General features: G+C 39.3%; 1 protein-coding gene across 1 annotated transcript; it reads right to left on the bottom strand.

Annotated features, from left to right (window-relative positions):
* Positions 1-7,165: 7,165 nt before the first annotated feature.
* marc1 (mitochondrial amidoxime reducing component 1) lies at positions 7,166-13,729 on the bottom strand. Its single transcript, XM_085258004.1, has 7 exons — positions 13,381-13,729; positions 10,584-10,754; positions 10,107-10,269; positions 9,871-10,014; positions 9,528-9,589; positions 9,233-9,304; positions 7,166-8,096 (listed from the first exon to the last, which is right to left on the bottom strand). Exons 1-7 carry the CDS (start codon positions 13,629-13,631, stop codon positions 7,970-7,972), a joined length of 990 nt encoding a protein of 329 aa, XP_085114130.1. The 5' UTR covers positions 13,632-13,729; the 3' UTR covers positions 7,166-7,969.
* Positions 13,730-13,830: the final 101 nt, after the last annotated feature.

Genomic DNA, 13,830 nt, shown 5'->3' with positions numbered 1-13,830 from the left:
CTGGTGAGTTGAGAGAACGGTCGAGTTCCGTCTCGTAAAGTTCACACCGCTTTTGGAAATAGTCCGAAAGTAGAAGGGCGTGTGAGCAACCACTCTCGTCTCTAATACCAGCGAAGGTGATAGCAGCTGTATCGTGTATATATTACTTAAACAAAAATAAGTAAATACATAAATAAGACGGGTAATCAAGCAAGTGAAATTAAAACTCATTCCTGCTGACGAGCAGTGGTGAGAAAAGAAAAGTCCAGACGCCGGACAAAAACAGAGAGAGATTTAAGAAAACAAAATATAAACAGTCAGAAGAACAGAATCCAACTGCCAGTTTAGTAAAACCAGAAGACGAGACACTGTGCAGTTCCCACAATCCTTTTAGTAAACCATCACTCATTCCTGCAGCCGCATCTGCAGCAACACCCATATCAGGAAGAACATAATAATCCCTTATTAAGTGAAAACTAGAGATCACAGTAGTTTTGTAGTAGTTTAAAAGGGTTGAAAACAGACCCCACTGAGTAGATATAAATATAAAAAGTACGAAATAAAGATGAACAAAGGGAAAATTACAGTAGAAATTATCTTTAGAGTATTTGAAATTAATAATAGCAAGGATAACAACCTGTAAAGTGATATTATCAATGAAACACAGTTGGCATGATGACCATGCCCACAATGTATAAAATGAATATAAAGCAAATAATTCACACGAAAATATTTTACTAAAATACATAAGGTATATTAAGGCTGTGTCACTGTTCAGCCAAGGACAGTGTGTGAAAAGGTAACTGTCTCCACCCTGGGAAAAGGATGATTCTGCAGGTCATCTGAAGCCCTTGATGGATACAAAATAAAATATAAATAATATATTATAATAGAACTGCCTGGTCCGCCATGCAACAGAGAGAACAAATGTGACCGCAGATTGGATGAATTCTAAATTATCTGTTTGCAGAATAAGATGATCCTAACTATCAAATTGGCTCAGGAGTAGTATAGTGGTACACACTGATAAAATATTATAATATGCTATTGCTGTTATATAAGACAAAGAGGATAATATTAACAATGACATAATATTAATATGAAGAGGCACCTTAATCGGTTATGATGTGAGGTGGATAATTGTTAAGCAGTAGTCTGCATCAAGCTTAAGGTTTGCTGAAACTCAGTGTAATGACATGTGAGATGAAGACAATACAGAGAATAACTAAACTAATGAAGTGCATAGAGGCACTTGACCAGCTTGAAACCTATCATCCTAGAATGACACATTGCTGAGATATAGAGCACACCTATAATAACAACCAATAAGCAAAACCCTGTAGACAACAGCTAAAACTACAGGATTGAGAAGCTGAATTAAATATGTAGACACTGCTAAGCTGATGAGCATGTTCCACATGTTCTTTTTCTTTTTCTTTTTTGTTTCTTTTAGAGCAGAAGCTGCTGTAACACACCCAAAGAAAGACTCTAGGTCTGACCAACCGTCTCAGTCGTGGGCAAAAAGATGACAGTCAATAAAATTCTAAAAGATAATTTATTGACGAAAAATATATCAAGAGATAAAAGATAAAACAGTCCAGTGTCCCACTTATGAATTGTATAAAAACACACAGTCCCAAGGCCAGAGCCAGCTATGCCACACGGCCAAGTTGCACCCCACATGTTGCCTTTAACAGGGTTAGAAGTTGTCCTTGGAGACCCACCACCCTGCAAGCATATAGTCAGTGGTCACTCAAGCCTCTGGAACTCTGCTGCCTTTAGGCTGTGGCATATAATAGGCCCTGGACTGCACAGAGAGACAAAACAACACAGCAGTGTTTGTAGTGTGGGCTATATGTAGACCAGTGTGTCAGTGCAATCAAGTACACCTGCCTCTAATTAGTCCAACCCCATTCCAGCCATTGGCTCACCAAAAATGTGACAACCACAAAACCACTCCCAACCCAGTGCAACTTCACACAACAATATGGAGCTGAATTAACACAGGCACATTAGTCTACCATGTTACAAGCTGCATGCTATTAAAAGCCAACATATGCAGACTTCTGCCTTGTTCGGGTGGCAGCATTTTTCTTTTTCTTTTGTGTCCTGACACGTTTGTTTTTTGTTTTTGTTTGATTATTTTGTTGGTTTTGGAAACGAATTTAAACGAACTTGTGACAATACTTGAGAATCACAGTGACACATAGTGATTAGGCATATGATTGAAAAATGCCTAGGTTTAGAGCTGTGAGCTATGAGCTGTGAGCAATGCAAAGTTATATATATATATATATATATATATATATATATATATATATATATATATATGTATATATATATATATATATATGTATATGTATATATATGTATATATATATATATGTATAAATGGGAAACAACCCTAACTTGAAAGTTTGAAATGTGTGAGATCCATGAATTGTTTGAAAAACTAGAAATTATTTAAAATTGCCTTAAGTGAAAATGTAGTGTTGCATCTATTCTCCCAAACCAAGAAAAAAAGAAGAAGCATTCTGTAACTTAAAAATAAGGCTGACGTGTTGACAACAGACTAAAACACTAATCCGCAGGTGGCTATCAGGAACAGAGAGGCGAGCAAAGTCATAAACACCAAGGCTGCAGACAGCCACGCAGAAACAGCAGATAACATAGAGACAACGCCTGCTAGAACCGTGGAGAGGAAGGTCACTTCACACGAGATTGTAGGAGTAGGCCACAGAGAAATAATGCAAAACAGTTTTGAGGCAGCCACTTAAGAACTTATTTGACCTTACAGCACAGGCCGAAATTGTGTAGGTTACGCAGTAACCACAGATAGTAAAATAATAGAAGCAAAACCACTTTCTTCTTCATGTCCTGCACAGAGCGCTGAGCTGATAGCTGTGATACGCGAAAGCTAAATACACAAAGACAAACTAATAAACATACATACAAACAGCCAGTATGTTTTCTCTGCTGTGCATCATTTTGCAAAAAATTTGGCATAACAGAGGAATGATTACACCAATTGGAAAACCGGTTCACCATGCCAACCTCTTACAACGCCTACTGACTCTTTCATTACTACAGGCAACAATTTTGCTGACAGAGCAGCAAAATAGGCGGCACAAAAGACAGACGTCACATTGATGGCAGTAAACACACATCAGATTCCACTGGATGTGTTGAAAAATGAACAAAAGCAGCAAGCACAGCAGAGCAGGCAAAATGGTTAAAACACGGTGCAGTTCTGGCAAACGACTTAATGATGTGTTATGGCAAGCCAGTGCTGCCAAAAAATTCCTCCACAAAATGGCGGCATTAGTGACTCATGGCTGTACGCATTTGTCAACGGGGGGACTGACCAGTATTGTCAACTCTCATTTCTACACTGTAAATTCTACACAATACTCTCATTTCTACACTGTAAATTCTACACTGTAAATTTTGAAACCTCAGCAAAACAATTTGTCAGAACGTGCATGACGTGTCAAAAATATAATGCTCAGGGAAACCTGAGACCACACAATCCATATGGACTTTATTGAGCTAAATGAATGCCAAGGGTAAAAATACACCCTAGTGGTTATAGATGTATTCTCAAAGTGGCCAGAAATCTACCCAGTGAAAAAGGCAGATACAATTTCAGTAGCAAAATGTATGTCTAAGTTGTAGGAAAATAGAGAGATGATTGTAAATGACGAAGAATGTAATGATGTCTATCAAGTGTCTTGCAGATCACAGCCTGGTGACTGGGTTCTGATCAAAGTGCTCCAAAGGAAAAACTGGAGCTTGCAAAATAGCGGAACGACCATCTTGCATCCATCAGAGCCAGTAAGTGAAGCCATCTAAACACAGCTGACGGCAGGCTTGCCCACTTGTTGTGATCTCGCCCGGTGGAGGGGTCAGCTTTCCTGGCCGGGGGGTCTACTCGCGACAGGAGGGTGTGTCCCGTCGTCATGAGGTGGTGGCTCTTAACAACTGCAGCGGCCCTGACCATGGCCGGGCTCCTCATCTTTGCTTCCGTGAGGGACAATAAGTCACGCTATATGAAGAAAAGGCAGACACTGTATGACAAAGGAAAGTACACCAAGTTTCCCCATGGCTATGCCACTAATTTCTGGTGGCAGTTTATGAACACTACAGCTTACTTGAATAATAAAACTGACTGCTATGCAAATACATATACACTTTCTGCCCACCGAGGAACGAGAGGAAGTGTATGGACTGTTCACTCAACGAAACCTGTGCCAGTAACGCGACACTGATGAGCCTCAACTGTCGCTCCAACTACAGCTACCGGATGATACTACAAACAAAGACTCATTACCAGACAGGATGTGCACGGACGGCACCAAGCAGTAAAGGAACCAGAGTTTCGCATCTGAGGAGGAGTGAAATTCTTACAGAGCTTGATCCCCGGCATTGGAGTTGCCGAGGTGCGGGATCACGTGGAAATCAACCGATATGCTCTGCTACGACACATCAACTTAACTAAGGCCCTGGGAACGGCCTTAGCAGGAGAACAGAAGGCCATCAGAACGATGGTGCTGCAGAACAGACTGACACTAGACCTGCTAACAGCATCACAAGGAGGAGTTTGCAAGCTGATCGGGGAGACATATTGCACTTTTATCCCTGATGGATACGAAACTGGAGGAGACATTTATGAAGCTTTGCAGAATTTGTCCATTCTGCAAAAATATGTCACTGACCACACATCTGGAGCAGCTACACCGCCATGTCTAAGAGTAATGATTTCAAAGATGATAACAACTACAATGACTGCTTATGTTGCCGTGCCTCAAGAAGACCAGCATCCTGTTGCAATTCTGTTAGAGGAGAACTTGTAATAACTGCTAATGAATGACGTGGTGATTAAAAATGACTTCTGCCTTTTTCAAGTGATCATGCACTGATTAACACATTAGTAGTTTATGCAGGTACAATATAAGGTTTTCATCCTTTTATTTTTTGAAGTTTTCATTTTACATATTAGGTTTTCATCATTTTTAAATACAAAGTTTTCATTTTAGTTTTCATCCTTTTATTTTTTGTAGTTTTCGTTTTAAAATATAAGGTTTTTATCCTTTATTTTTTGTAGTTTTAGTTTTATTTTTTCTTGTTTATTCCACTTGTTATTTCATTTACTATGATTTTCATTTACTATGTTTTTCTTTTTATTATTTTCTTTTGTTTTATTCTTTAGACCAGATGACTTCCATTTCTGCTATGCTGACATTTTGAAAATTAAAAAATTGCTTAAGATACTTAATAAATAACCTTCACAGACAATTGTTGTATACATTTAAAATAAGTTAAAACAGGAGGGAATGTTACAGGAAAAATGATTCTATGTTTCTTTACCTTCTTTTAAATGTACAAAGATGCCTTTTGTCTGCCCTCTCCCTATGGTTAGATTAGTTTAGAATTATCTTTTTAGACTTTCCCAGCAAACACATCTTGTTTCTGGGACATATTGTTTTAGATTGTTTTATCTTCCCTAGCTCTCTGCTGACGAGACTAGCACCATATATGGAGTTGTTTTATTTTATCTGTTTATTATTTGTTATCCTGTTCTCACTGTCTCTGTGCTCTGTGCCTATAAAAATTACCAAGCCACTGTGCATGGTGTGAGTTGTTCTTAGCAGCTCACCCGTGTACACGTTTGATAAAGAAAGTAACTTTGTCTCATTGTGTCGTTATTTCTCCTGGGTCTTTTACAGAGTTTTCCCCCAACAAATGCTAAAACTGTTTATACTCGTGGGACTACAACGTGTGGGGTTAAAGAGGCCCAAATTTGTCACCTGCTAGTCTGAAATAGATAATATAATGTTATAATGTTAAGGAGGCCATCTGGAACTTTTTTTCTTGTTGTAAAAGTGTCATAAAATCTGCTGTATGTATGTGCTTTATTCAGGACTACTACTTGTTTTGCGTTACTGTATGCTGCAAGTAGATAATGGATTAATAAATGTTTGTGAAGGATGAAGCTGTCAATGCACTCTCCAGAAGATGCTGGAAAACTGTTACATTACAACTTCGGCCTTTGCAATGGACTGAATGTGTTCCCAGTAGCTGGTCAAATGAGGCCACGCCTACTATGTTTTTATTGTACTCAGTCACACATGTCTGGGTTAAGGTTATGGAGACCCTCTCAAGATGGCCATCTTCATTTTCCTGCCAGTGTAAGCGTGTCCTCATTGTACACAGGGCTGATGGTGGCACAGAGGGAGACTTCCTGAACGTCAATTGAATTTACAACTTAAAGGTCCCTGATGTACCAAATCAAGTCTCTTGGTGATCTTTCTTGGATGTTCCACAAGCCCTAAATCCCTGCTTTTTCAGGTGTTTAGAAGAAGGCTGGGCGGGTGTAGAAGCTGTGACAGTAGATAATGCAACCCCATCGCAGACAGTCTTCATTCACCATTGATGTAACCAAATCAAAGGAAAGCCCTTTGATTTCCCCGTGTACAGTTTGAAGTCTATGGTGTTCAAAATTTTTTAGCCCTCACCTTTGACACTCCTCTCCATTATCAAATGCTTTCTCTTGATCCACAGAAACACTGAAACTCCTTCTGACCGTCTCTATATTTCTCCATCGACACTCTCAAAGCAAACATCCCATTCTGGGCGATCGTGGCTCAAGAGTTGGGAGTTCGCCTTGTAATCGGAAGGTTGCCGGTTCGAGCCCCGGCTTGGACAGTCTCGGTCGTTGTGTCCTTGGGCAAGACACTTCACCCGTTGCCTACTGGTGGTGGTCAGAGGGCCCGGTGGCGCCAGTGTCCGGCAGCCTCGCCTCTGTCAGTGCGCCCCAGGGTGGCTGTGGCTACAATGTAGCTTGCCATCACCAGTGTGTGAATGTGTGTGAATGGGTGGATGACTGGATATGTAAAGCGCTTTGGGGTCCTTAGGGACTAGTAAAGCGCTATATAAATACAGGCCATTTACCATTTACATACCAAACTTACAGGATAGAAAAAGTATCGATCCTATCGTGCTAGTATCAATCCAAAACCACCAGCATTGGTATCGATACTATTGCTTGATTGGATTTGGACTGATGTGCCCAGCTCTTGTTTATAGGAAAGGTCTACATTTTACATCACTGCCACTAATGACATTAAAATTGAGTTATTTTTAAATAAAAGTTTTGAGTCCATAACTAAATATTTACCCAGAGAGATGATACAGAAAAGGCAAGATTTCTTTTATTTTCTAATTTTTAAAGTAGTGATTATCATCTTTAAATGTTTAGATCATGTAAAAGTATACAAAAGCAGCCTTGCCATTTTCTAGGAATCACACTAAGAACTTTTAGTATCTAATAAATATACATGTGCAATTAAGCTTGCCCTTTTTAAAACACAAAATAAGAAGACACGACAGTGAAAAACGGGGGATGTAGAGTGTAAAAAAGGATGCTCCTTTCAAAATATGCCATTAAAAAGTAATTATGAGCAGTGAGATGGATGATTTACAAATAGTTTTGCAAAGTTTAACACTAGAAGTGATCAAACCCAGCAGTACGTCTCTGCCGTGTTCATTCCAGGAAGCACTTTAGTACAAAGACTTAAGGCAATTTTATTTATTTCTTCAATAGCAGCATGTAATTTCAGGTTTTAATAACCAGCTGGAATATTGAGCAGATGTTAGCAATATTTTCAAATCAGGTTCTATTAGCTGATTAAGAGGCGGTCAAATCATCAAAAATTGAGACCAAAAAAAACAGAAAAAGGAAAAAAAAAAAAAAAAAAAAAAAAAAAAAAAAAAAAAAAAAAGGCCGGGGTGGCAAACTGAATGATTAATACTAATGCTGTGCTACTTTTTAAAATGTTATTTCAAAGCAGTTAATTTCTGTCCATTTCTAGTCTCCTATTTGCTTACACTACATGAATTTAAGTGCTTTCTTCAGTCTGATATCAAAGACGACTTGTGACTTCTGAGTGTTTTGACTTCAGGTTTGGCCCCTCTCTCCTGACGCCTTCTATCAGCGGGTGATCTTGTAAACCACATCGCCAACCTGAAAGATGCCCGTCTTCTTCACGTTGTGCAGCTGTCCAAACAGTGGAGAAGTTTTATAGATGTGCTTCTCAGATGGTTTGCACAGGCGATAGCTGGGAGTTCAGAGACATTTTAGATGTGACAGACAGAAAAAAAAAAAAAAAAAAAAGCCCACTGTGAGGTTAAAACAGACTCACTGGCAACTTTATTATTAGGTACACCTTGCTAGTGCCAGATTGGAGATAATTGTCCTTTCAAAACCAACGTAATTTTTTGCCGCAGAGATTCAACAACATTTCTCTGAGATTTTGATCCATATTGACATGATGGCAACACACATTTTCTGCAGATTTTGACATCAATTTCTGACCCTATAATATGAACATCACAGCAGAAATCAGGGCTCATCAGACCAGAAGTCTTTCCAGTCTTTTTGTCTAATTTTGGTGAGGCCATGGGAATTGTAGCCTCAGTTTTCTATTTTTGGCTGACAGGACTGGCACCTGGTGTGCCTGCTGTAGGCCATCTGCTTCATGGTTTGACGTGTGTGCGTTCAGAGATGCTCTTCTGCATACCTTGGTTGCAACGAGTGAGTATTGTGGCTACTGCTGCCTTCCTTTCTCCCCCTTCCTCTGACCTCTGGTATCACCAAGGCTTTTCTTTTGTCACCTGATGCTTTCTTTGTTTTGGACCATACTCTAAACCCTACTCAGTAGATCAACAGTTTCCGAAATACTCAGTTTAGCCTGTTTGGTACTAAAAACTTTGCCACATTCAAAGTCCCCTTTCTTCCCGGATGCCCGCCCCTCCCTGAGCCTGATTCTGCTGGAGGCTTCTTCCTGTTAAAAGGGAGATTTTTTCCCCCCGACTGTCGCTAAACCACTTGCTCATATGATTGTTGGGTTTTCTCTTTTCTTTGTATTATTGTAGGGTCTTTACCTTACAATAGTGCCTTGACTATTATTGTGATTTGGCACTCAATAAATAAAATTGAACTGAACTGTGAAGCCCAGTTTGAATGTCAGCAGGCTATCTTGGTCATGTCTACATGCCTAAATGTCATGCAACTGGCTGATCAGAGAGTTGCGTTAACGAGCAGAAGAACAGGTGTACCTAACAAAGTGGCCACTGTTTGTACATAGAAATACAACATTACTCAAAAAAAAAACATTCAAAAATATTTTTTAAAAAACCCTTTCCTAATAATAATAATAATAATAATAATAATAATATTGAGGTAAAATGTTACTTTTTCAGTGTTTCCAGAGGCTCTTTTCTGCTGATTACACCAGTCTCTGGATCGACTGTGGTGAAAAGACACCTGGTAAAAAACAAAGCAAAACAAACTTACAGGTACGTTTGCATCCATTTAACCCCTAAATCATTTTTAACTTAAAAACACACACATTCACTTTGCCTGACAATTGCTTATTTCTAAAAATCAAACTGCACAGACCAGCAATGACTCTTTGGATTTGCTCTTGTTGATAAATGCACTGATTCTGTGTGTGATTAAAATGTGCGCGTAGCATCCACAGTGTTACCTTCCACATGCCATTACACGCTGCAGTCGCACACTGCCAATCTGGAGCTCTTCCCACGAATCCTGAAAAAGCAAAGCAGTTGGTTTTGGAGTTGGAGACAAATTTAGTCCACGCTGTTCACACCGAAAAGGGTGAGTTATTAGTCACAAGTAAAAGGGCCAAATGATCGTCTTTTCAGCCAGGAAAAATAAAACAAAAGCTAATCACCAGTAGTGCAGACAGACATGAGAGCTAATATTTTTAAGACCTTAACTGGCTCTAAACTAGTTTTTGCTTTTCTTTGTAGACAAGAATATCAGGAGGTACGAGCATTAGTTTTTTAGGCAAAGGCTGAACAACGCACCTCATCGAATGGTTTACAGTCACTTATCACAATGTTGGGGCGGAAGCGCTCAACCGTGACTCCCTTCTCTAACTTGCTGCTGAGATCCTTAACAGAAGCCTCTGACAGCAGCATCACAGGTCCAAAATCTGGGTAGGCCACCTCCTGGATAACACATCACAACAGGATCAGGGCATTTTGGCTTTGAAAGATGCATCAAATTTAAGCATTAAAATAAACTACAAAGCATGTAGCACCTCAAATTGTTGGTAAACAGCCTCTTTCTCAGCTCGTTTTCTAGGCCTCATGCAAGGTTCAAAGTGCACCAGGCGATAGGTTTTCTCTGCCTTAAGGTAATGAGTAAGCCAGTGAGACACTTTGTCACCACAATCCCGGCCCTGAATGTCAACGCCAAACACTCTACAGGACAAAAAAGTAAATAAACACAAAAACACAGAAGAAGCATTTATGTAAATCTCAAACTAGAGGTTAGAAAAAACGCCACTGATTATTTGGTCAATTTATCAAAAGATTCAGACTCTGAAAGGCAGAATTATCACTTTATGACTGTATTAATTCACTGACTGGTCCAGGTTCAGTTTGCATCCACGTCAAACTAAACTTTACATTCAAAATGCATTCACTTCATAACTTTACTATATAAGATACAGTAAGAAACTGAATTATCCACCAAAAGAAGACCGAGCAGTATAAATTAAAAGCAGACGTAGCACCTGCAGTCGAGGACGGGGTTGTCGGGCTGTTTGATGGGGAACTTGAGTTCCTCCATGTTTGGGCCGTTTAAGCAAACCTGTCCTCCCTCACAGGTCAGAGACACCAAAACCAGACGTGGCTCCTGTCTGCCTGTCACCATGTGACCGTCCTCTGTCACCACCATCCAGTGTCTGCAAACAAAACAAATAGAAAGCTGGATTTCCCTCACCCATCTGCATTATTTGGCATCCCAATTTAATTCCATCATCTGGCAAGAAACCCACACAAACTCAAGACAATATTAAAGGAATAGCGAAAAACGGATAACAAGATGGGAATCAATGACATCACAGGTTGCCATGGCAAAACTGAGTCATACAGAAATCCCAGATTTACGTCATAATTTATTAATATCCCCTGGTTGAAAATTTTTCTGGGTGTCATCCAGAAAGGCTCATGCAAGGTAGCACTGTCAACACATGTATTTAAAGAGTTAGAAAATAGGATATCCTTTCATAATAAAAGTTCCCTTATAATAAATATCTATACCCAAATTTTGAACTACAGCTCTGTTTTGAATGTATAAATAGCATGACATCCTTAATGTGTCAGCGAGGAGGGAGAGCATTTTTTGAAGTTAAAAATATTTATTATATTATAAATATAATAGATATTATATAACCATGTATAATCATTACAACTGTTAAACACTGTCCTCACTGTTACATAAAAAAAAAAAAAATCCTCTTACCCACCATTTATATTTATCAGTATTAATTCAACATTAAACAACACTTGGGGTACAAAAACATTTGCTTTTTGAAAACTAGTTTGTGCATTTGAAGAAGCAGTGCTGGGAAACCTTGTGTGTGTGGGACTCGTACATGTGTTCTCTGTACTTAGCTCAGGCGCTTTTATAATCTTATGACCGTCCCCTTTTATCTGCGTTTTTATCTCACTTTAATCTTGGTTAGCTCAGACTAAATATATTTACAACTAAATGCTTGGACACTGCTAGCACAGGTGTCTACAGAAACGCAAAGCAGGAGATGAAGCATCGCTGAATGTGTTTCCAAACCAACTTCATTCTAAGCCAAAGACTAGAAAATATGGTGAAGCATATCTTCCCTTTGGCTTCATCTGCACAAGTGCCAAGGTAGGTCTCCCCTGCAGAGACAAACAGTATCCCACATTCGTGATTTTTAGTTCACAAACACTTCTTGTAATGACTAACTACTCCTGACAATTTGGAGATGTACATACTATACTATACTTTATACAGTAAAGTTACAGTGGGATACAAATAACATCAGGCTGATCCTGCCACGATTTGTCCCCTGGGTTCAAATCACGGACAAACAGTATCCCACAGCTGTTTATGTTTTTAAGCCCATTTTGCACAGAGAGGCATTTTTTGAAAAATGTATTGATAGCAATGTTGAATATTATTACACAGGAAAAAAAAAAACAACTACATGTAAAATAATGACACCGTGATGCCTCTGCCTTTGTAAATGGAGGAACAGTAACTGCATGTAAAACCTGCAGATAGAGACAAAATACTGTTAATCTGACTATCTGCAATTCATCTCATGTAAACAATAACGTGGCGCACAGCGTGACGTGAAAAAAGGCGCATACCTTTGACGTTGCATGACGAACTCTGTATTCCTCGTCCACAGGTAAAGGCAAAAAAGGAGTTTTTAAAAAAATCTCCGTTTTCGGTGATTCGAAACGCCGTTTACGTGTGGACGAAACAGCTGCGTGTTCAAAAATACCCGTGTAGGTGCGGACGCAGCGTAAAAGAGTTAGTAGTTTATTTTATTACTACCTGTAATTTATTGCAGATTACTTGTATTTGCTTAATTGTTTACTAAATGTTTGAGGTGTGAAATAAACCGCAATGGAGCAAAATATGGGTGTGTGTGGTTAGAGGATGTGTGTGTGTGCGCGCGCGCGCACGCGGGAGGGGGGGCGCGAACATTTTTTCTTATAAAACAAAGGGGGGCCCAGCTAAAAAAAAAAGTTTGGGAACCACTGGATTAGACAAACGTCTGTATTCCAGGTTCCCACAGAGACATGGACTTGCTGTTGAAACAGTAAAACTGCATAGGCATGATGGTTATTTATGGTACACTTAAAACCATAAGGAACAGAGGTAAGAAGTACGGTAATGTGTGAAATGTTTTAACCATGGCAGTGTGATTTTGTTTAATTGTCTCCCATATTCTTTACCCGAGTAAAAAATGCTCTGTTAGAATCTGGTTTGATATCCATGTTGACACAAACACACCCACACACAAACCAAAATAAAACATAATTAATTAATTAATATTTACACAGTAGCTTATCATTAACTATATAAACGTTTTGTACTATGCTTTTGTTAATTTAAATGCCGTTTTGTTTTTTGTTTTGTTTTTTTTACACAAAAACTTATTCCCTATATAAACTTTATTATTCGTCAATTGTTCATAAAACATTAACTGAAAAATAATCTGGGGGCTTCCGTGCAGGGGTGTCTCCAGGATTTTTTAGGGGAGGGTCCATGGGAATATCAGAAAGTTCCTACAGATTTTTTTTTTTTTTTTTAAACAAAGTGGTTGAAAATTCACTGACTTGTTGTGATTTCATGAATTGAAAGACCTCATGTCTCCATAAGAAGACAAGTAGGAGACGTCGCTGCCCTGCAGTAAGATTTAATGGCGAGGTAACGAAGAATGGTTACAGCGGTAAATATATTTTATTTAATTAAACGGTGGAACTAATTAACAATAAATAAATTTTATTTATTTATTTATTTATTGCAATACTCACCGATCCTGCAGCTCTCCGAACTTCAGCCCCATTTTCTGGCACTCTGCAAGCGCCAAAGGCACCGCTTTGCCAGACTTGAGAGGGTGAATGAGGAGCTGCGACACTACGCCCACACGAACAGCTTTTTCTGGCTTTCGCAGGTATTTATATCCAAGACCGAGTCCCAGAATTGCAAATCCGGCTCCGCCGATCAGAAGAGCGGCTTTCTTATTCTGGGACACTGCGTTCGCAGCCAGCTTCCTCAGATCCATTTTGAAGCCTCGAAGAATTTTTCGGACTCTGAACTTTTGTTAAAGTGACAGCGGCCTCTGCGTGCGACGTTCAGAGACCCTGGGTCAGCAGCAGCACGCTGCAGGGAGACCGTTTTATTAACGTGATGCACTTCAGCTGCTGTGAGTGACTGAGCAACAAGGACTTCTTGTTTATTTTGCTTCACCACTAATGATCTCA

This window comes from Mchenga conophoros, linkage group LG19 (genome assembly GCF_057382185.1).
Source record: "Mchenga conophoros isolate Kocher_MC1m ecotype Shallow Benthic linkage group LG19, M_conophoros_male_GT1.1, whole genome shotgun sequence".
NCBI classification, from domain to species: Eukaryota; Metazoa; Chordata; class Actinopteri; order Cichliformes; family Cichlidae; genus Mchenga; species Mchenga conophoros.
Note: the sequence above shows the minus strand (reverse complement) of the source record. Positions and strands in the feature narration are given on the sequence as shown.

Excerpts from the sequence above, each read along its gene's own strand:
- marc1 (XM_085258004.1), bottom strand. The coding sequence starts at position 13,631 with ATGGATCTGAGGAAGCTGGCTGCGAACGCAGTGTCCCAGAATAAGAAA. Across the intron at positions 10,015-10,106 it reads CTGTTTACCAACAATTTGAG|GAGGTGGCCTACCCAGATTT; the intron begins GTGCTACATGCT and ends TGTGTTATCCAG. Across the intron at positions 9,305-9,527 it reads CGTGTAATGGCATGTGGAAG|GTGTCTTTTCACCACAGTCG; the intron begins GTAACACTGTGG and ends GTTTTTTACCAG.